This window comes from Pleurodeles waltl, chromosome 2_2 (genome assembly GCF_031143425.1).
Source record: "Pleurodeles waltl isolate 20211129_DDA chromosome 2_2, aPleWal1.hap1.20221129, whole genome shotgun sequence".
Taxonomy (NCBI): Eukaryota; Metazoa; Chordata; class Amphibia; order Caudata; family Salamandridae; genus Pleurodeles; species Pleurodeles waltl.
The window spans coordinates 642,396,890-642,420,837 of NC_090439.1; the positions used below are offsets into that span (position 1 = coordinate 642,396,890).

At 41.1% G+C, this 23,948-nt stretch overlaps 1 protein-coding gene across 1 annotated transcript in view; it reads left to right on the forward strand.

Annotated features, from left to right (window-relative positions):
- Nucleotides 1–23,948, forward strand: part of LOC138273698 (lipoxygenase homology domain-containing protein 1-like) — a 504,427-nt gene that overhangs the window by 200,615 nt on the left and 279,864 nt on the right. Inside the window, exons 3-4 of the mRNA XM_069218898.1 lie at nucleotides 6,214–6,273; nucleotides 7,017–7,195. Coding sequence (XP_069074999.1) covers nucleotides 6,214–6,273; nucleotides 7,017–7,195 — 239 coding nt within the window. The remainder of the gene's footprint in view (nucleotides 1–6,213; nucleotides 6,274–7,016; nucleotides 7,196–23,948) is intronic.

A 23,948-nucleotide genomic window follows, 5' to 3' on the forward strand; every position in this document is an offset into this window, starting at 1 on the left:
TTTGTATTTGTCTGCTTTTTCTAAACAACCTAAGGCTTGTTATTATTTGTCGGTTAAAGAATAGGATTTTATGGCCATTGAGTTGCAGTAGCCAGGGTTTCAGCAGCTCATAATTTTATTACACACATTTTTTTAAACTGATCGCGTTTCCTACATTAGTAGGGTGTGCGCAAGGGATTATGGAGAAAGCTGATGTGAACTTGGAGGTTAACTTTGCGGCCTTGCTCAATTGCAAAATGTGTCTTACAGATGAAGTCTTGCGAGACCATCTTCTGATTTCAGAGTGCACCCTCCATTTTGAAACAGTTGTAATATTCTTGCATTTCAATCTGAAAGACCCACTATTGGTGTTAACTTTTACTTTTTATTTATTGGAAGAAGTTGGTTTCAGCGCCCTTTTGTGCCAAAGGAACTTGTCCTTTATTTAGATCTTTTATTTCGTGAATAATTGGTTGGCACTGTGCATGAGAGACCTTAATGAGGTTTGTATAATTCATTGTTTGGTTTTTGGTAAATCACTATTCTATATCTCTTTGCGACTATCCACAGCGATGTGCCACCTAAGCTTCACAGTACTTTGATCATCTTCACACCTTGGCTTTCCATTTAGCTCAGGAAAAGTTATCTGCCCTTGACAGCCTTATCTAGGAAATTCTGCCTTTACTATGTTCATGATTCAGTTTCTTCCTCTCTTGGGCTTGAAAAAAGGGGTTATGTACTAATAGGTCCACGTAGTCTCCCTAGGATATGTGGCCAAAGTCATTTTTATGTGATTCTATTTTATTCTATTCTACTTTTAAAAACGGTTACCCAGCAGGTTGCTCCGGTGGTAGCAGAGAGCACTGTGAAAAAGAATGATGGACAGAATTAGCCGAACAACCAAGTTTTAAGTATTATCCTGAAGGTTTAATGTTCTGATTCCATGCGGATATCTAGTGACAAGCTATTTCACTTTTTAATAGCATGGGCAAAAAAAAGGATCTGCCACCTATTCTCAGCATCCACAATATAGGTGGCACCAACAGAAATTGTGTAGCAGAGCAAACAGTGTGGCTAGGTTGGTACAGTCTAAAATGGGATTTAATTCCAGGTGGATCCTTGTTAGGAATGTATGATGGAAAAATGCACTCTGGAACCACACACGCCTTAACAACGCTGTGGGAACTTAATACTTAAACTACCCCGAGCCCCACCTGCTCTAAAAACAAAACTATCCCGACCCCCACCCCTGCCCCTAAAAACAAAACTACCCCAACACCTCCACCCCACCCCTAAAAACTGAACTACCCCAACACCCCCTACCCTGAGCCCTAAAACCTTCCCCGACCCCCACCCACCCTAAAATCAATGGACCCCCCTATCCACCCCTAAAAACAACACTAACCCGACCCTGAAAACAAATCTACCCTGACCCCATCACCCGTCCTAAAAACAAAATTTACCCCAACTCCCAACCCACCCTTAAAAAAATCCCATCCTCCCCCACTCCAAGCCCTTCATCTACCCCACCCCTAAAAACTATTCCCATCTCTGCCCCAGACCCACTTACCTGATTACGCCCTCTGCCGATCCACCCTAAAAAAAACCCCAAACATCTTCCCACCCGCCCCTAAAAAATAATAGCCCAACCACCCCCACCCCTTTAACCACCCCACCCCTAAAAACTACCCCAACACTGTGCGACCGCCCACCCCATCCCACCCCTAAAAAAAAGAAATATCCCAACCCCCCCAACCCAAGCCCTTTATCCAACCCTACCCCTAAAAACTACCCCCAACCCCACTTACCTGACCACGTCCTCTCCCGATTCACTCTGTCTTTTCTCTGCCTTAACCACACATATGCATAGTTCAGCATAAGTGTGGTTAAGGCAGAGAAAAAGCCATGCGATGTTCCGGCAAGCGTGGTTACACTTGCATGGGAAACGTCTGCTTTGTTCAGGACGTTTCCCCCTTGTTAGCTAAGGATGAATGACAAAAGGAGAGACCCTTTAACATAGTCCTTGGGTTCCCGAGGAACATTCAGCAGCTCTCTGGCTGCCATGGTACGAAATATTTGTAGTCTGTTGGTAAGCCAAAATCATCACTGCCTGCATCACGGTTTTTCACTGGGTCAAAGACACAAGAGAGGGAATCTTCCATTATAATCATACATAAAATAGGCTGAGTTGACTATATGTATCTATTTTAGCAACTAACACTCCTGGACTTTTAGTTAACTCTGCTGGAACCATGAGGGCCACCTAGTTCTTAGGGGCCAACAGACCACACCAAAGTGGACAAGTGAAGATTTCAAATTAAACATTAAATTCAAAAAGCACATAGTTAATTGAAACCATTACACCTTCCATCAATGTATTGGTTAAAAAATAACACACATATTAACAAGCAAATGATACAACCAAAAACACTGTTTACGATAATAGCAGATAAAACTGCTTGGGGCAATTCACGCAAGTAAGTGATGCTTAACTATGGAGTCTCTTGACCAGCTGAAGATCTGCAGTATTCTCTTAGTATTCTCTTAACACAGAGAGGGTCTTCTAGTACAGTTAGTATTGAGTAGGTCAGAGCAGTAGCTGGCACAGGCAATTGAACAAGGAGTGCGTGTTTCAGGGTCTGTTCTGCTCCTCAAGGGCTTTTACCCTTGTGCTAAAAGTTGCTATGATTATTTGGGCATACTCAGGACTATGTGCTGTGATGAGGGCTTGTCTGCAAGCTCATATAATGGTTTCATTAAAAATACCTCGTAGCACCTCTCTTCTTTGGGACATCATTGAAGGGCAGATACAGAGGATGTGAATCATGGACTCTTTCCCTGGACCACACAGCCTATAAGTTACTGTGTCTGCTGTTTTTAACCAAAGAGGTCTTGAGTCCAGTATTGCATGGATACCTAACTGAAATCGCATAAACTGCAGCTTTATGTGATATGCATACCCATGGTCAAAGTAGGCCTGAGGCTTGAGAGACCTAGAGGTGTTAATAACCTGCCAGGGATGAGCCCAGTTGCTTTGTCTTCTTGGGGGTTTCGGTCATGATGTTGAGTTGAGCTGTTTTAGGGGCAAGCGCAAAGCGCGCTGTCCCCTGCTGTAATCTCTCTTTGGGCTTCTAACCACGCCATGTCACGCCAGTCAGTTTTATTAGTTTGTGGACTTGCCTTTTAAAATCCGCTTGCTTTCATTAGTAAAAGGGATGCATACATCATGTCTTTTCCAGTGTTTAGCCCTCCTTGAGCGCACCGACCAACTGCTGAAAACATACGAGGCTAGATGTTTTCCATCTGGTTATTGGAATACTTTTTCTCTTTATTTCTCAGCGCGATCTCACTGAGCAGTAGTCTAGCACTTTGCATGACATTGATCCTGTTACATATGTAATTGCACATTTGCCGGTTACATAGATAATTGCACTTTTGCAAATAGGTGTCACTGCGAGCAAACTTTTATTTCCCTTTGTGTGTCTGCTGTGCACTGATGGCGGACGTCGGCTCGCTTATGTGAAACTTTTACGTTTCAATTTATATGGCAAGAAATGTCCAGTTAGTTATTTTAAACTGTTTTACTTTAACTTTTGTGGCAAGAAAAGTCCGGTGAGGAGTTTACAGTGCTAATAGCTTTAACTCAAGCAAACGCAAGACCCATTGCATTGCACATGCTTGTTTAAGTACAGTAAATGATACCCTATCATCCCGCACATTAAAAGTTTCTAATGAGTGTAATGCTTCATTTAGGGTCCGGCTGAATATTGACCTTGAGTTCTTTTTGTTTACTTCCTGCCAAACGTATGATGCAATGGAGCTTTCATCAGCAAATTTAAATTTGTAACAGTTCTTGGGGAAGAAACACTTTGTCATCCAGGATTGTTTTAGCAGCACAAACTCCAAACGTAACTGGGCCTGTGAGGTACGGTTTGGGAGCCAATGCACAGTCCTGTTTCCTTTTGCTAGGAATTGTCCTAACTGCCTAGCAGCCTTGTCTGATATGATTACACAGCCGAACGGGACATGTTGGGTGAAATTTGGCAAAGACAACCACCTCTGCCTTGTCCCCATTCAACTTAGGGGAACTGGGGTCCACCCAGAGAGCAACCCTCTGGAGACATTGTTGAAGGGCCTCCTCTACTGATTGATCGCTCTCAAAGATAACAAAACCTGATTTTCATCGGCATTTACAATTAACAGAAAGTGAAAGGAGTGGTTGAGCGGTGACAAAGGGACCACATAAAAATCAAAAATCAATGGGCTCAAGATGATCTCTGAGGGAAGCTGCCAGCCAGTATTTCTGATAGTGGCCCTAATAAGTCTTGTAAGGAACCCTGGTAGTACTTCATTGCTTGGTATATACCATTTCCGATATTTTGTGAAGAGTCACAATTCTTTGAAGGCCAGCACTGAACTAACAGACACTTTTAAGACCTCCAGGTTTCCGGCAACATTCAAATTTCGTCATAAGTTCTGCTTTAGTATTGGTCTTTAGTGTCAGAATCCATGTTCTGCAAAACATGGTCAGGGGAGAGGGAGCTTTGCAGTCAGGACTGGAAGTAGGAAGCCTCATACTTCCATAACGTGGTCCACTCTCAATACCCTTGCATGTTCTGGAAGTCTTACTCTCTCTGTTCACTTATCCTGCTCACTCTCCTGATATATTCTTTGTCCTCTTTTAGATTGTGTCGTGCTTGTCACTGCTTTTGCCCGCAAAACGAATGCTTCCAAAATTTCTAGCTGTGTGATGTCTGTGTTTCCCGGCTACATGAGATAAGCTTGGTTCCTTCTACACCTTCAGATTATGTCCCAGTGATATACCAGGGACCATAATAAATGTGTGTCTATTGTCTTTGAATGCTGTGTTTTTGTAGGTCTGGCTTTCGCCAATACCTTTTGATTTTAGTAAAATAGTGTGTATAATATACTTATAGGGGCTTTCAGCAAACCTCTTCACTCATTGGTCGGTTATTGTGTCTTTCACATTTTTCTTCTTCCCACTTACAGCATATGGAAATGGGTCAGCACACGTCAGCCATTGGCCAACTTCACTGTGAGGGATGGTATTCTGCTCATTAACACGCAGCACATCAACACACAAAGTAGTTCTCTTCTGTGTCTGGGACTATTACTGCAATGGCTGCTTTTTCAAACCAAAGAAGTATTTTTGATCTTAACCACAGTTTTTTTTTTGATTGAGCAGGCCCAGAATATTCCTCGTCAATAAAGATTTCCATAATCTATGACAATACAAAACAAGCATTGGCCGAGCAAAAGGGCTGGACGCCACCGCCTGATCTAGTGGCTTTGCAAGTGCTTGTTTGTTTTAGGCTTCTGAACGATGTCATGAGATGTATGATCTTTTATGCATGCATACATTTGACTATGGACGAATGTGCTTCCCAGCAGTCAGAGGTCATTATAGCAGTTTTTGTTTTATCTCACACACCCCTATCTGCTTTTGTGGCTTTGCTTCATTTGTTGTACTGGCATGATTTTCTCCCTGCGTCTGCATTAGGTAGTGTACAAGTGGTGCTTCCTGCTCTTACTGCGTGTCTTTCATACGTTTTGTATTTTTTCTGTATTGCCCGTTGATGGAGATTAATACTGGTAGGACTTGAAGATCTTTTAAGGCCCGTGTGGAATTTTATGAGCAGCAGGATTCAAATTACCATTAAAAGGCCAAATTGCATATTTGAAAAAATAAATTAAATATTACCCGTGGTAGCTTTCATTTTCCTTCAAGTATACCCTTTATTTCTTTGCGAACTATCACTTCATTAAATACAGTTCAAAACGTTGTTGTAGAAATCTCCAACCCCTTCAGAGAACATACCTGTCAGAAGAGAAGCAAGGAAAGACTGCTTCGCAGTACGAATATGAAGCCTTTTGTTCAAGATGTTAGGCCGCAGTAGCATGAAGTATTGCTGTACATTATTGCTCCTAACCTTTCAAATTCATGGCAAGCACATGTTTCTGAGAAGTGTGCCTTGTAGCCCGGAAGACCCTCACAAAAATGCTCTGTTCGAAATACTGAATTTAGGCAATTTATAAATACTATGAAATAATAAAAGGAACTCTGAAATATTTTACAGTTCTTGTGTGGGATCTCAAAGGACTCTGTAATGAGCATCAGCTGTAAAAATGCTTTAGGAAATATTAGCACAGAATGTAATAATCATTTAGAAAACCCAGGAATCATTTATGTCTCATTTATTCTGTTTCAATTAGATGTCCAGGAAGTCATTAATGGAGAAGCATTCCCACCAGGTGGCGAGCAGATGCAATCAGGTAAATGCCTTACTCCTCCATGCAGTATTTCAGAATTCAATTGAAAGTGAAGTTCTGCACAATGATCTTATTTTCAGACTGTCTCATTCAGTGGCGGTCGTCACAAAACACAAGGGGGGGTCGGGAAGCAGAGGGGTAGGGCGGTTGGGTGGGGGAGGAGTGGTTAGGGAAAGAAAATGAAAAAAAAAAAATACCTGTCCTGTTGCTGCCACTGGCCTCCTCGCTCCTCTTCTCTCCCAATGGTAATCGTGTCCCAGCATTCCCTGGGACACCAGCACAGGCTCCCCCATGCAATCCTGGTGCTGCTGTCATGCTATAATTAGCACGAGAGCAGCACCAGGATAGGTTTGAGCAGCTTGTCCACTCAGATAGTGCATTGGAGTCTGTGCACATCTCAGTTTGGCCGATCTAAGACAGCTTGTCAAACTGACATGTGCACTTTTAAGTGCACTCACTCCACTCCTCCTCACCCTCCCATGGCCCAGCCCTTCCCCTCTCTGCTTTTTCAGATGCTGGCTCATAGCCAGTGGAGTGACTCTCCTTCGCCATTGCGGAGGAGCCACCCCTGGTGTCATTGCCTTCTTGTGTGATTGATATTCATGGCAATTGAAAGAACTACTTCATCTCAAAAGTACATTTGATTATAAGAACCTAAATTCGGTAAATTTATATTTGTATGTTCACAAGTTCAGACTTCACACCACCAATCTGTTCTTTATTGCCTGTGTTTTATTTTATCATAGAAGGAGAATGGAATGTTTATTTGACAACACAGCACATGGGTGGACCAAGACAATCTGTAGACACCAAGCAAAGCAGTTGTAATTTCTTTATGGTATTTTATGGAACAAGAGGGACTTCGAGCACAATTGAAATGGAAAACAGCAAACAGTCTCAGTCGCTGGATCAGATAAAGTACACGGTAAGATTTCATATAAATATTGAAATTTCAAGATCCTAAGTACAGTAACACGATTGTAGCTCTGCACAAATTGCACAGAAAGGTAGCTTTAAAATACTCTTGAGTTCATCATTATCATCCTAAAGCCATGATAAGGCACTGTCAAGCAGTTTGCACCAGCTACAAGTGTGTTTATAAGAGACAATATTAAACCGGATAATGTATATTTGTAGTATCTATGGCCAGAGACGAGTTAATGATGTTTTTATCCATAACACAGGGGCGTGTTCCTGGGTGCAAAATTCAGAAAAGGGAGCAATGTTTAGCGCAATAAATCTTGCACTAAGTAATATAATGTGTTAAACTGAATTCATTATTCTGTAAGGGAAATGACCCACGCTGGGTTCTGCAATAGTGTATTTGCAACCTATGCAAAAGGGGAACCACAAAGACTGATCAGGTAGTAGTTGCCCCACACATGACTGAGGTTGTTGTAAGTGAGAGGCACATACATCACTATTGATTGCTATGTCGAGATCAGGTATAGTGGGAAAAGCTCAGGCTGTGTAAAGAGCATGCATATCCATAGGTCTGGTGTGGCTTGCTGCATCTTGGTGTAGTTTATCTATTGCTGTCTCTTCAACTGTAAAGTCATTGGCAGCATGCCTTACATGCTCAGGGGAAATAGTAGCAAAAGCGAGCATGAAGTCCCTAAATGGTGGAGTGCTAGCCCCCAAAAATTGTCTTGTAGGCAGTGCATGAGTGATTTGCTAGCTGTCAGGTGTTGGTTGGAGGGGAGCTGAGGATCTGATGAAAGGGCCCAATCCACAATAGGATCCACCCTGCCAGTCTGGGTGAAGAGTGCTATGGGCTAGAGTGAGGTTTGTTTCAAGCTTTTTTAGGGTGAAGCTCTGAGGCAGTTATTTTACCAAAGGGCCAGACTGGTCATTGTTTCACAGTTCCCCTCCTGTGGCTCACACAGGCACAGATGTCAAAGTGTTGGATTGTCAATATTTAGCTTAACACACCACAGACTTCTTAGTATGCATTTAGTTGGTCGCCGCTTTCAAGCGTCCACTCTGCAAACCACTGAATCTCTGCTTATGTTAAAGAAGCTGATTGTTTGAGATTGGATATAGATATAATGGGAGGGCCATGGAGTGGATCCTGGGAGGGATTGGAGTTTGTCTAACTCCAACCATCAGAAATGGTAAACGGAAAAGAGTGCAGAAGATCTTCAGATCACTTGAGTCCACACAATTTTGTTTGAAATCCTCGCAAGAAAAATGAGAAATATTCAAGTTAGATTAGATTAGAATAGACCAAAGAGAGATTCCAGAGGAACATCCAAAAGTTCAACCATGTGGTCTCTTCCATAAACCCCTGCTGCCCCTTGAATATACGTGTCAATGCAGATAAGCCTAAAGGGTGCTCGTAGATGTAGCATCCCAAAGAAACAATACAAACGCATGTGCCAGTTGGATTTGGCTGGAGTTTTTCTGATATGAATGAAATTGACCATGTCAAAAATATATTGACAAGAAAAGAGTTGATTGCTATTTTAGAGTGACCAAGGAGCAAAATATTCATCCTAAAAGAGTTGCTAGGTAGGAGGCCACATTACTTCTCATAAAATGATATGGAAAAGCCAGAGCATAAGAGCCAACTCAAATAGTCCTTATCGTGTTCAAGACCAAGAAGCCCTCAATGTCAACCTGAATGTTACAATTTCTTGACTCAGTTCTTTGTCGATTGTGTTTTATGTCAGGCATAAAAAAAAGGGCAAATGGATTAGGGAGAAGAAGGTGTTTTAGCACAATCAGCTTACAAATAAGTCATAGAAATTACTGGCTCTTCTGCTGTAGTTCAACCAATACAGAAAAATGTCACAGAAACCCTTACAAATAACATAGAAAGCAGATACCAATTAAATGCTGATGTTGTAGCATTTTGCCTCCTACCTTTCAACAGAGCAGGGAGGGCTCTCCAGGTAAAATGCCTTGACACAATGCCACCAATTCCAAATAGGAGACATAAGGATCTAATTTAAGGTCACAGGACCATGGTTATAGATCGAGTCACCATCTCTCCACAGTGCCATGAGAGCACTGAAAAGACTCAGTCAGAAGCTGGAGCTCTAAGAGTGATTGTTTTTTGAGTGGCTGTTGAAAGAGCAATCTACCAATCATCTTGTAATCCTCCTGGTCCGTAAAGTAACTCCACTAAGATTACTCGTTATCTTGTATAATCCTGAGTTCATACATTTGACAACACAAGTTCCCCTAAACATGGGAAAACAGACCAAATGAAAAAGCATGAGCCAGCCATGTTTTCTTCATGTCCAGGTTTGTATGTTTTACTCACTTTTTCCTGCATCCAAGCTTGTTCTATTTGCCATTGTTTTCCTATTTGTTTATTTCCTGTTCTTGCCTGTTCCATGTTGTTGAAATTGTCAGGGTTTTATTAATCTTCATTCACCAAAGGTAGCCAAAGTGTGCAAAGACTTTTTGACTGCCAGGTCACATGTAATGCAGACAAGTGTGAAGCTAAGTATTGCATTACATTTGTTTATCTCTGGCTTTTTCCAGAAAACTGCTAACCTTACATCTGGCATTTCTCAGGCAGCACAGTGCAGGCATACTGACTCGATTGAATGGTGTTATGCGTAACAGCACATTCATTCCCTCTTCCTTGTAATATTCATACCACTATGAGACATTTTGCCTCCCCACAAATTCATGAAGCCCATGGCTTTTGATTTTACTCTCAGCCCTGCAAGGAACCTTCTTTTTTATCTGGAAAATGTAATGGAAAATGTCATTGAATTGTTAGGGAGAGGGGGCAGACCTATGGCTGGTTGTATGGGTCATTTTCATGGCTGCATCCTTCCAGCTCGACTATAGAGTTCAACAGTGCACCTTAATGAAAGTAAGGCAGATAGACATCAGCATCCAGGCAGGATGTGGAGGAGCAGACTGTCCTGCTTTTGACTGGATGGTGACTTCTATGGCAGTTGCTGCAGATAAGCTGTGCTTCTTGCTCTGTATTTTTGTGCTAGGTCGGCCTGCAACTGCTGTTTTACGTTGATGTCTGGTCACCTTGTGTAGGGATATCCCTTAATGATAATGTAGGTCCTGTAGGGAGTAGGAGGTCCAATCAGTCCTGTTTGTGGTCTTTCTCCAGCTCCCTCACCCAAGACATAGTGGCAGTCCCTGTCAGTGGATGCTTATTCTGCATTACATCTCATTGGAAGAGTTGAAGGTATTGATAGATGTTGCAGTCTCAGCAGGTGTTGAGAGAGAACATGGGCATTCTGTGGCTGATTATGTGGAGGCAAAAGAGGTTCAGGTTTCCTATAAGAACAGTGTGACACTTGTTGTGGTACATATTTGGGGAGCACTGGCCTGGACAGTCTGCAGAGTGATAATCTTCCTGGAATTTTGTGGGTATGGTTGAGAAATATGTGCAGGTTTCCTCCTCTCAGCTACTGGTACATAAGTCCATAAGGTATGTTTATCATAAATGGAGGGCTCCTGACAAAAATTGACATTTGACAGGTTTATGTATAAGTTTTTTTCTGTGCAGGATGATGAATTGTGTCTCTCTTAATATTGGTGTGTATGCTATGCTTTCCAAGATGGCTGCACAATTCTCTGTCTGCAGAGAACATGTCATCCAGGCTTAGGGTTGACTTCAAGGTGAAATCTGCTACAAAGAAGGTTGGTAAGCTTTACTTGAGCTCAAGGTTCTGCACAGTACATACAGATAACTCCTGCAGTAAAGGATTCTCTACCTTGTAGATGCAAGAGGAAGTTTATTGTTTAGGGCTGTCCCCTATGAGGAGCAAATGCCTTTGCAGACATTTTGAAAGGGCAACTGTTTTCACTGGAGTTTATTCTGTCACGGCTCGACTGAATATTTGTGTCTATGAGTGGAAGACGGAGGGTATTATAAAGAAAGGTTTGTCTTTACTTCTAATGTATAAAAAAGCCTTCTGTGTTCAGAAGGGAGGCTTGGTCTGCTCCTGGAGATTGTGGTGGATAGTGGTCTGTGCCTGATGCCTGAACTGTTTTCATTTTGGATCTTTGGGTCTTAAGGATGATGTTGACATCGTGGTACCTCACTGAAATTTGAGTTCCTCTGATTCACGCCTAAATGTGATTATTTAGCCATAGAACTGAAGCAGAGGGTACCTTTGAAGGTTAGAATGACTGATCTACTGGGGAAGAGGGTCGTTGTTCCAGTGCTACTTATGGATGTCAGATGTGGGTAAAAATTCAAAGGACAGTAAAAAGTTGTGGCTGTCTTGAAGGATTTGTACAGAGTATGTCTCATGTGCACTTTAAAATTATGACTCGTCAAAATGTGAACCTGCGTTTGTGGCAAAGAGTCTTTCCAGTGTCCTTGGATCTTCAGGAGGCTAATTTGCTTGTTACTCTGCACAGGCCCTTTGGAATATTCTCCAATTTGTCCTGTTTGATTGTCACGTTCAACATGTTATTTTGTTATTTGGATTGAGTCAGCCCCCAGGATCTTCACCAAGTTGTGGCTTCTCTGAGAGAGGTCTCTTAATTTGTGGATTCTAAATGTTTTTCCATACCCAATCAACGAGTTAAATCAGACTGGTCAAGGGAAGCCACCCTTGTTGCTGCATGTGGGGTCTCCGTTGTTTCGGCTCATCACAGATTGGGGGAGATTGTAAGGAAGTCTTATGTATGACCATCTTCAATGGAGTTCATTGTGGCCTTGTCCATGGCATCTGTGGGTGAAGGTGTCATCCAGAGAGTTGGCTTGTGGTCATAGAACTGAGTCTGAGGTCTCAGCTTGATTATTACCACTTGAAGGTTCCACTCTCCCATCCCCTACATCAGTGAGACCAGCCTTTTGCTCTTTACAAGATCTGTTCTTGCCCTTCTTCGTATTCAGATGCACTGATGTTTGCTCACCCCAAACCTGGTCAAGGGGGTTTCACTGGCGATTTATAAGTCTGTTAGAAGTAACTATGCCTCCTATTGTTATGAATGGTGCAAGAGCAAGAAGAGAAGTGGTAGTGGAGATTAGTTAATGAATCTAAGCATAACAGACTGCACAATGCAGACGGCAGACAAGCAGGAAAATCCCAGAGAACGTAATTCAGATGAATTCAGAATGAAAGAGATCTATAAGTGAATCAAAATGCATCAGATCTTCTAAACATGCAAAAGAAAACTGTTGATCCATGCATTTGTATGCTTATCACGTGTTTAGGGAAGGGCACAATATTCTGCAGGGCAGTGCACAATATCCAATAAATCACTATTTCAACCACAGTAGCCAGCGGACTGAGCCAGCTTACAACCAGCATGATTTACATATTGGTATATCTATAGCATAAAACAGCTGTTTTTATTTAACTCTTAGTACAGGCATTGATGTTTTCTAATATAGCTAAATTGTGAGCAGGGGAAGGTTCTAGAGATGGGATACGTGATAATTTCCCACAATTTAATTCTAAAAACCTCATTCTTCTGAACCACATTACTTTTTCAAAACCAACACATTTCAGCCGTATAGAACACTTCATAATAGTTTCTAAGGGAATGTACACTTACATTTTACTGTGAGTAACGCCTTGCTCCCTAAATGCACAGCCTAGGGTCTGGTTCCCAAATCCATTATTGTTCATAAATGTATGCTTGCAGCTGAGCATGGTTGAATTTACAGGTCAGGCATCCACAGAAGGTTACTTAGAGGGTGTAAAGGTGTTTAATATTGTGAAATTTCAAGCCAGGACTAAATGCAATTAAGCATCTGTAAACTGCTCTAGGGGGTAGGAATTTGGCAGATCAAAGAGTGGTTTGCTTTGAGAGTTTACGAACACCCACAAATCTGTTATCGTGTGACCATTTAGAAACTCCTTTGTGATCTTTTTCCACCCTGTAAATGGCTAGTTCAAGGCAGGAAGAGGGACGGAGTACCCAAACTTTAGGAATTAGGGATGGTATTTAGTCACGGGATAAAATATTTTCGCCTTAGAGAAAGAAAAGAAAAACCAACATTTACAATGCAATGGGTCTCGCATATCTCGAACAAGTTAATTGTCATCTTTTGAAAACAGCGCACACCAGCCAAAACAAAACAAAAAAACATGAGTGGAAACTGAGAAAAGACAACTTAACGAAATAAAATAAAGTTAGCTTTAAATAATAAAACTTTGCAATTTTGTTTGTCCCGCTAAGCACATTTTTCCTAGTCACAAATCTTCTGTTTGCGGGCTACTGGAAGTTAGAACAAAATAGTACCTTGATCCTGTCGGGAGCAGCGCACAGGCACTAATTAATTTGAAATCAATTAGTGCTTGATCCCTGCTCCACAAAGTGGAACGGAAATGATGCCAGACGTGCCTTGACGAATTACGAGGATGTAAAGAAGAATGCCACGCAAACCAGCAAATGTTGAGCGACAGGAAGGCTCCAAGCTCTTTACTGAACAACAGTGTCTCACATGCAAGACGCGCATGCGCAAGCGCATGCACTCGCAGGCTCAACCCTAAAACTGTCACATGGCATCTCCAGTTCAACACGGGGAAACATTCGACAGATAAAGCTCTCGATGCTTAATACTGCACTTGTCCTTGAATTGGAAAAAAAGAAAATCTGCAAGCATTTGTACTTGTACTAATAAAAACTAAGATGAGCTACTTTTTTCTTTTACCAAAGCCAGCAGAGTACCAAGACTGTCTATGCCAGTATTTGAGGTGAAGTTTTAAAAGAACGTCCACAGTCCTACTGCCTGGAAGGTGACAGGCAGATTCATGGCATCCTGGTGTTCCCGACAACGTCTAGGCATTTATCTTCAAAGCCGGAGAGAATGCCTCTCTGTAATAAATACTGCAGTGCCCTGCAAGGGTCTATCCTCTTTTACTAGACTTCGAATAGGTATTACGTTGCTGCTTGGCAGTGAAAATTGACACCGTTTTTTTCTTATTTTACAAAGAGTAGGCTCCACTATAGTGAAACGTGGGTGGAAGAAAATGAAATTTTCTCTCTGTATCCAGGAAGGAAGGCTTCTTGGAAAATCTGTCAACCATTCCAGCTTTACATTTCTTCCATTTGACCTGTAGCAAAATCAAAACAATCTTAAAATGAATCAGTCACTGTTTAAAAAAAATCCCAATGAGCATGTACTCCAGTTCCGAGGCACAAGTCAGAACTGGCAAGAGCATAGACAGTAGGAACACATTTTCGGGAATGAAGAGGGATGCCTTCTGGTACCCTTACTGTTCAACCTTCAAAAAAATGTAAACTGCAGTACTAACAGCCCCAAATCGGAGGAGTAAAGATGCCCCTTCTTCTTTACGCTGCCAGCTCTACTTTACCATCCTGCACACAAAATGTCTTCCAACCTCAGAGGAGCATTATGGAATAGTACTCTGAAAGAAACAAACTGAAAATCAATTAATTCAAATAAAAAATTATGGCATAGGGCCAGATGCAAAAGAGACACCAAAAATGACACCGCTTCTTGAAGGAAAACCCATTAAGGAAATAATTACCTTCACATTTTTCATTATAACCATATGCAACACTCTCAGCTGGCAACTGCATGCGGAAGAGTTTAATAGCCAACCCTAGTGGGTGGCCAAGGACACTCTTTGCTATGCAGTGATAACGCGTCCCAATCTAGATAATTTATCTTATACAGGGAATCATTTTAGACCAATGAACCTTTTGACCCTGATTGGAGACTCCTCAGGACGAGATATCTATTCAGCATTTCAATCAATAGATCAATAGCCTAATCAATATTCACAATAACAAATCAATCAAGCTAATTAATAGCATTTAACAAGATTGAAACACACCACGACATTTCAGCCATGAATAACCACACAAATCTAGTAAGATTTTAGAATTTATTCCCTATTAGTTACAATCTACTAGCATATTCATTGGTCTCAATATCAATAAGCAGATCAACAAAACTACAATATGACAACTTGAATAAGACTTTATCAATGCATAGATCATGAACATTAGAACAAAGCACAACGTCAACATGAATCAACTTTAGCAGAGTATCATTAGTACATTATTCAACAAAGCAAGGATTCAGTCATTTGTCTATTTGCACCAATATTAGTGAACTCCTTAACTACCCTCTAATTAGCATCAGCATGTTGGGCTTCATGCAAAACAATTTAGCAACATGAATTTAGAAAAACATCTAACCATGGCCTCTATCAAAAGAGCAGTTGGTACCTAGAAAGAAAAAAGCAAACAGACAATTACAATTTCATCATCAGATAGTTACCCATCCAAATGGGGTAGCACACAGCGTCAGTCTTCGTCCTCAGGACGGCAGTTGATTCACCATCCGCCAGGATAGAACAGTTAAGTCTCAATAAGGTAGGGCAAAAGGCTCTTCCCTCATAAGGAGGAGAAGTGCGAATCAGGAAAGGGTAAGGCGAGGATGGTTTAGAGTAACAAACAGCTAAAGACAAAGACTCTTCAGAGTATCAGGAGTAAGGGCAAATAATGGCATCAAAGTGGCGGGGTGGATGGCTAAGAATGGCTTCAAAAGAATGGCAAAGTAATAATGGCTGATTTCTCCTCTGGTCACGTTGTTATATCAAATCTGTCGAACAAGTCTCTAATTTCCCATTGGGCAATATTTGGTGCATTGTTATCTCTGTCCAATGATCCATCACACACCTTACTAGAATTTTCACCTAAGACAGTTCTCTCGTAGTTTATTGGCTCCTGTGATTGACGTCTTCAACGGGTAGAATGTTAGGTAAGAAAAGTTACACTTGTAGCTCCAGTCAGTAGTTCCATTGTCCTCTCCTAGTACAGGCGACCTTGCACCTGTTGCAAATTACACTGTTGCATTCTGCAAGAATGTCTCCTTGAGCAAGTTGGGTCCCATGAGAAAGAATTTACTACGGTTACACACACATCTCTAGCTTCTGGAAAAGTACAGCTTCATGTCCTTCAGGAAGACAGCACATTGCACGTTAGAAAAACACAATTAATATGAGACCAGGCAGCTAGGCCCAGACCCTTGCTAACTAAGGCCTAGTGATTTATTTAGCATAACCATAATACATAACTCTACATGCTAATACAAATCATACATTAGTACATTGTTAACTCAATACTAGTCAGTTTCATTAATCCACATATAAAGTGGTGGCCACTACCCGTGGGCACATTTCAAACGCGTATATTAGTATTACATTAACACAATTTATGCTGTTTCATTAGACAGTACATTGCAAGAATTTCATGTTAATTATTGATTTATAAAAGTCACACTCCAACAGCAGTCAGGGAATCAATTTCATGCCAATTCATTCCAAAACTTCCACGTCAAATTGTCATGTGCTCCAAAGCTGAGATCTGGGGTCAATGCAATACACTTAGTTTAGAAGAAAATGTCAAGGTTCGTGCACGTTCACTACCACATGTGCTTTAGAAACCGATAGTGTGACAAAACATCTTGCCTATAAAATATGGAATGAGGCATAATCTGTTCCTTCATGCTAAAATTGCATGAAAAATGTAAAGAGGGAGCTGGGACTACTAGATCTAAATCAGTCCCTGAGCTGCTGTGATAATTACAGTACATTGAACACCTCAATAAAAGTGCTCCAGAAACAGTGACTAGATGAAAGGAACCCCATGGAAACACACTCAGTTGACTTCAAGCCTGTGTCCTTGCTGTAGCTAGAGAAGACTGTAGCCAAAGAAGTGAAACCCCTACTGTGTTTCACCTTCATGCTTTCATTTTTGTCCGTGCATATCGATTCATCAACTAATCAACCCCTTAACACAGGATACACAACAATTATACAGACCGCACCCAAATGTCAGAACCTTATGTTTTACTTCCCTGATATTATTTCCTCATTTCTACCCTCAGCTTCTTCCTTCCTTCAGTCCCTCACCTCTGTTTATATTTATTTAACTTCTATAAGCCTGATTCATAAAGGTAACTTAGATTTTTTGAGCAATTTACTCTTTTGAGTAAATTTACTGTTATGCTATGTGGTTTGGTAGAGCATAGCTAATCACCCATGAGGGGATTGTTTGCGCGTCTGACCTTATATGGTTATTTATCATTAATTTATAAGGGGACGCGTTAGAGGTTAGGTGGACCTTTTGACTGTGCTTAGAGTAGTTCCCACCATGAGACTTCGTACCAATACAAATCAATAGCAATGACAACCAATAGCATCAATAATCATAGGAGTCAGTAATTTCCACACACCATGACCTCTTGGCCACGCATAACCACACCTTTATGTAAAAGTTAGAATGTTTATTTCCCTATATTAACAAAGCTAATATCACGTAACTTAGTCTCAAAATCAAATGATAAGCATACAGAAACAATACTGGCTGCCCAACTCTCCTAAAGAATCGCAATTCAATCATGGCTTTGAACAACTACACATTCTGAGGTAAAGTACATATCAGTATCAAGAATAACTGTGGAAAAGATATGGCATACATTTAGATTCAGCAAAGAAAATACATCAACTGTTACCACATGGTGCGAGCATCATCAGTGAGTACCCTAACTAACCCTCAGATTACAATAGCATGTTTGGACTTCATGCAAAACAATTTTAGTCAACACAAATTTGGAAAAACATCTAACTATGGCTCTATCAAAATTAGCAGTTGTTACCTAGGGACAAAAGCAAATGTACATTACAGTCAGTAACATCATCTTATACCTTGCCTCAGTATGGTTCAGCAAGCTGTGACAGTCTTCGTCAAGTGGACATCTGTTTGGTCAGCAAGGCATCAGAATTCAGCATTAAAGTTCAGGAAACCAAAGTCTCTTCGTGCGGTTCGGAAAGAGTTATATCTGAGCACTCAAAAAGAATGGGGAGAATAGCCTCTCTGGCCAGTTCGAAAGACTTGGGCTAATAGCGTTTGGGGACAGTTGTGAAAGAAAGGGCGAATGGCGTATCTCCTCTCGGTGCAGTCTGGCTAAGTTAGATTTCCTAAAATGACTTCCCACATTGCTATTGGTCAAGGAATCGTACATTTACGTTTAGTCCAATGAAAGTAGAACCCCAAATCTAAGAATTTACTAGATCACTGTTCAGAAGTCAATAATTGGCTCCTCTTCTCCTGTTCCCGTCGTTGGGCTTGTCAAGTTACGAATTTGTATCAGCTTATACTCCAATCAGTGCATCCATTGTCTGCTCCTGGGAAGGTCACCTTTACACACACCAAGGCCCATATTTATACTTTTTTAGCACCGCATTTGTGCCGCTTTTTGAAGCAAAAGCAGCGCAAACTTACACCTAAGTTATACAGTGTATCCCTAGCTAGTATAACATATTCTAGCAAGCAGCTCTTATGGGAAAGAATTCTAGCTACTAACATTCGGTCCATAGAATGGAAAATCACAATTTAATTCTCTAAGCAGCCATTTTATAAATCGCCTAAGCAATGCACCTTGACATGAGGTCGTGCAACTAGGCCCAAGACCTCGCTAAATTGAGGCCTATGATTAATAAAGCAAATACATAATACATGACCCTTAATATGACATACTACTAAATTAATCCAAACATGAGCTCAACATTTTACATTAATACGCTGTTATTAAGTACACTTCCTAAATATTGATGGTCACTCAATTAGGCACAATTTCAAATGTGTGTCGTATTTTTCTCCGTTAACTCATTTTCTATGCAGGTTCAACACTCAGAATACATGAATATTCATTAGTGAAAATTCAGCATTAACAGTATCCAGGCATGCCTGAGAGGGGACGAGGACATCATGCCTGTTTTGTTTGTAAGAGCCATGTCTTGAGGTTTCTTTGGATGTCCAGGAGGGAGGAGAAGGTTCTGAGGTATTGTGGGAGGTCATTGTGAGGTATGAGAAGGAATGTTCTCCGCTCCTGGCCTTCTTGATGGGAGGGAGGTGTGCTCTTGCATGGGACACAGATCGCAGTTGTCTGGTGGGTTCGTAGAAGTTGAGGCGGTGGTTGAGGCTGCTGGGCAGTTATCGTGGAGAGCTTTGTAGGCGTGGGTGAGTAACTTGAACTTACATTTTTCCCGGACTGGGAGCCAGTGGAGATTTGTGAGGAGTTGAGAGATATGATTGTTTCCAGGATGTTCAGGATGAGTCTGGTGGCTGCGTTCTGGGTGGTTTGGAATTGACATAGACGTGGGCTGGGATTCCAAAGTAGAAGGCATTTCCATAGTCATGCCTACTTGTGATAAGAGCCTGGGTGACTGTTTATCTGGAGTTAAGTGGGATCCACTTGAAAATCTTGTGTACCATTCGCAGGATGTGGAAGCATGATAAGGTGACAAAGTTGATCTGTCTGCTCATGGATAGCTTGGTGTCCAAGAAGATCCTGAGGTCCATAGGGGTGGGTGGTGGACCAAGTTGGGAGCACCACCAAGAGGTGTCCCTAGGGTGGTGGTTGTTGCTGAAGATAAGGGCTTTGATTTTGTCTGTGTTGAGCTGGAAGCAGTTGTTTTTTGTCCAAGCAGCTATGTTGTTCATGCAGTTGACGAAGTTTGCTTTGGCAGTGCTGGTTGAATTGGTAAGGTGTAGAGGAGGAGCTGTTTGTCATATAGAATACTATGTTGATAGTGTTGGCTCTGATGATGTCTGTAATTGGGCTGAGCGACAATCATTAAGGGACTCCACACATGAGTTTCTTGGGTTCCTAGGTGTAGGGGGGAAATTCACAAAATCTGATTGCAAGGTACTACTGAAAAAATATTAGTAAAACCAGCACTACACATGGGCAACCATTGGTACTGCAACACTCTTACAGAGAAAATAATGGGGGTAGGGAATTGAAATAAAACTCCATAAGATATGATGTTAAATTAAACTATTTTAAAAAGTTAAAAACATAAATAAATATAATTTAATGTTGAATAAATATATAACTATAGTTATAAAATGTTTTAGTACCCTATCTTGAATTTAAAAATCAATGTAACCATTTTTTATTATAATATAATTAAATTATTTTAAAGTAATTTTATAAATAACTTTTAAGAACTATAGTTAAATCATAGTAAAAATACAAATACATTTAATATAAGGCTATTAATGAAAGATTTATTTCAAAATTAAGTTTATAGTGTTGTAGCTTTTTTCTGTTGTGTGCTACATTTAAAATATAGATATCTATACGAGGAATCAACATTAATATTTAACATACAATATTTTTATTATTTATTTTGCAACGAGGCAAACGTTTTATTTTCCCCTATACTTTATTTGCGCCTAGTGGTTTGCTGTAGCCACCAGGCATGTTAATGTAGTGTCTCATAGAACCCAGATTTTCAATAATCAATTTGTGGTTTCAGATGCTTCTTTACATCCTCTTGGAACTAATGCTGCCCCCTTTGAGTAAGTAGTTGACCCTGCCCTCCTGCTCATCTCTTGGTAGTCTCCTGGCATGAGGGCTTCCTGCAGCAGCACCCAGTTGTCCTCAGGGCATACAACTCTCCCTGCTAGCACATCCCAGGTACTGAAGGGTTTTAGCCACTTGTGTCCAGGCTGCCCACAACTAGGACAAGTCCTTACAAATCCTAGGGGACACCCTTCCTTTACAGTCTACATCAAGTCTGCCCTCTTCTCACCCTTAGAGGCAGGGAACTCATGTCATTAGCTTTGGAGGCAGAGTTCAAGGAAAGCCTCAGATGTACAAGTCCAGGGTGTTCTTCCACTCCAGGCATGGGTTCATCCATGGTTGCTCCTCTTCTCAGTGATTCTTCCCCCGTAGGGGTTTAAAATACAGATAAAACATGCCAATAGGAGCTAATCCCTTCCCAATCAAGAGATGCCACATCACCCCTCCGCCTGTGACTGTCATATAAAAGGAGTAACTATTGGCTGTTCAACACCCATGCCCAGCATTCTGGTAAGAATCAAGGTGAGAGCATGAATGGGACATTGTCATAAAACCCACTCACTGAACCATGTTCTCTCCACCACAGATAAGTTTCTTTGGTTAAAACTTTAAAGAAACACCGACCCTGGCAACTAAGGTCACAGGTCAGTTTGGAGCACTTTTACAGCAAAGTCTTTTTGCCTAGGATTAGCAAGTACCACCCACTCCAGGTCAAAAATGACAAAAAGCCTTTTACCACTCCAGGCACAATACTACAGCTTTTGATTGGTAAAATACCATCCAAGCAAACCTGAAATGATCAAAAGCAAACAAGGTATACCTTTGTCTAGATAGAAGGGAAGTCAATACAATACACTTTCCGGCTTAGAGTGCTGAATAAATTATGTAAAAAAGGAAGCAGGGAACTCTATTTAGTTCCTAAATTGAGGTTGAGAACAGCTCTTACATACAGAGCACCCTACAACACCACCAACATTCTGAATCTACTCACCTCACATGTCTGTTTCGCTAGCAGAAGTTTGCCAGTTATAAGTTTTGGGTGGATGCAAATTATAAATTGAAGTTATAGCTATAAAGTTATAACTATAACGTTTGAATTTCCAATGTTTGTATAGCTTAAGTTGGTTTTGTATAGAAAAAATACATTGTTTTCCTAACTATAACAATTTTAAACCATAGTTTTTTTCATTGAATTTGTATTTTGTTTTTTAATTTGTTCCTAAGAATAGGCGGAATGGAGGATGAAAAAGAAGTACTCCATTGTATGGGATTTTGTGGTATTCTAGGTTAGAATGGGGTTTAGAATGTGAGGGTCTCCCAGGAGACAACGACAGTTGGAGGACTGGAGAAGGAGAATGAGAACAGGGAGAGAAACTGTCTGTGGGCTGAGGTGTTTCCGTTATTACGAATATCTTCTAAATAAACACACTATACCTTAAGAAGATCCGTGTACCGGCGAATCTTTCACTGGCGACGAGGATGGGATGAATTCGTATTGAGACGTACTTGAAGAAACACCTCAACCGGGACTGTGTGATCGCTTGCGTCTTTAGCTGCTTTGCTTTTGGGCACTCGGAGCGGCTCCGCGCACCTCCAGAGCTGCACTGAAAAACAAGATCAGCATTTGTGCGGTTTTTGGAGGGTCAGAGACGAGTTGTCCTCTCAAGAAGGTTTATTATTGAGAGGTACTAAACTTATTCCTCCGGAGAAATTAAGGGATGAGCTAATATCCTTAGCGCATGAGAGTCATCCAGGGATATCGAAGACAAAGTGAAAGATTTAGTGCAGAAAGGGATGGCATTATCAAAGAAGTGGAAGCCACTGAGTGGTTGGCCCCAGTGGTCATGGCGGTCAAGGCCAATGGCGAACCTAGACTGGGCTGTAGTATTAATAATGGTATCAACCAATTCCTTTTTGGGTTCAATTGAGCTAATATCCTTAGCGCATGAGAGTCATCCAGGGATATCGAAGACAAAGGAAAGATTGAGACTTGCATATTGGTGGCCGGGCATGGATGTTCAAATTGAGCGGTGTGTTAGGAAATGTGTGGAATGTTCCAGAGCTGACAAAACCTTGATGTGTAGAGTTCAACCCATGGTGGTGAGGGAACTACCCAGTAAACCGTTGCAGGAGGTTTCTTTAGACATCCTGGGACCTATTAGATATTCCGGCATCGACAAGTATGTTTTGGTTTTGATAGACATGTATTCTAGATGGCCTGAGATTGGGATCACCTCTTCAGTAGAAACTCAGGTTGTCATAGACTTTCTTAATCAGATCTTTGATAGGGAGGGGATTCCTTCTTCCATTCTCACTGACAATGGTGTGCAACTTGTTTCTCAAAACATGGAGAGATTCCTTAGTGACAAGGGAATTATACATAAGAAGGCTTCTCTTTATCATCCTGAGACTAATGGCATGGTGGAGAGATTAAACAGGGTGTTAAAGGAAACCATTCAATTAGCTCTGGCTAATAACAAATGTTGGAGAGAGGAGATTTTGAACAAAATCAAGAATTACAGACTAACTCCACATACAAGTACAGGTCTTACACCTTTTGAATTGTTTAGGCACAGAAAACCTAATACGCAGATGTGTCCATCTTGGGTTAACGACAAGGTGGGGTTAGAGCCTAACCTGGGGTGTAGTTTAGAACATAAAATGGACAGGGAAATAAGGAAAACTCTTGAAAGAAAGGCGGATTTTGACAGACGGAAGGCGGTAAAGAAAATTGTGATTTCAGTGGGTGATGTTGTCAAAGTGAGAAATCCGCGATTTGGTTTATCTAACACTCATTCTAAATTCTCTTCTCCTCTCAAAGTGATAAAAGTTATGAAGAATGCTGTAAAGACAGAGGATCATAGGATTTGGAACATTGGGAGGATTGTAAAAATCTCTGGGGATGGTGATGGAAAATCTGGGAAAGTAGGTGAAAAGAAATGTGAGCAAGGGGATAACCATACTGCACTAAGAAGAAGCTCAAGGGTCTCTAGACATCCTAAGTCTCTAGATGATTTTGTTATCTCAATGTAAGAATATGTGCAACAGGGTTATTTCATTACTCTAGGGAGAGTTGCACTTATTCTTTTCTTGCTTTATATGTGTTTCAATGAGTGCACTGTATTTTGCATTATTTAATGTTTCAATTTTCAATTTCAATTTTTATATTGTACTGTATGTTGCGGGTACTAATTTGTAGCATTGTGTTAAGAGTACATTTCTGTTTTTTTAAAGTTTTGTTAATGAGGGGAAGATGTGTGGTATTCTAGGTTAGAATGGGGTTTAGAATGTGAAGGTCTCCCAGGAGACACCGACAGTTGGAGGACTGGAGAAGGAGAAAGAGAACAGGGAGAGAAACTGTCTGTGGGCTGAGGTGTTTCCGTTA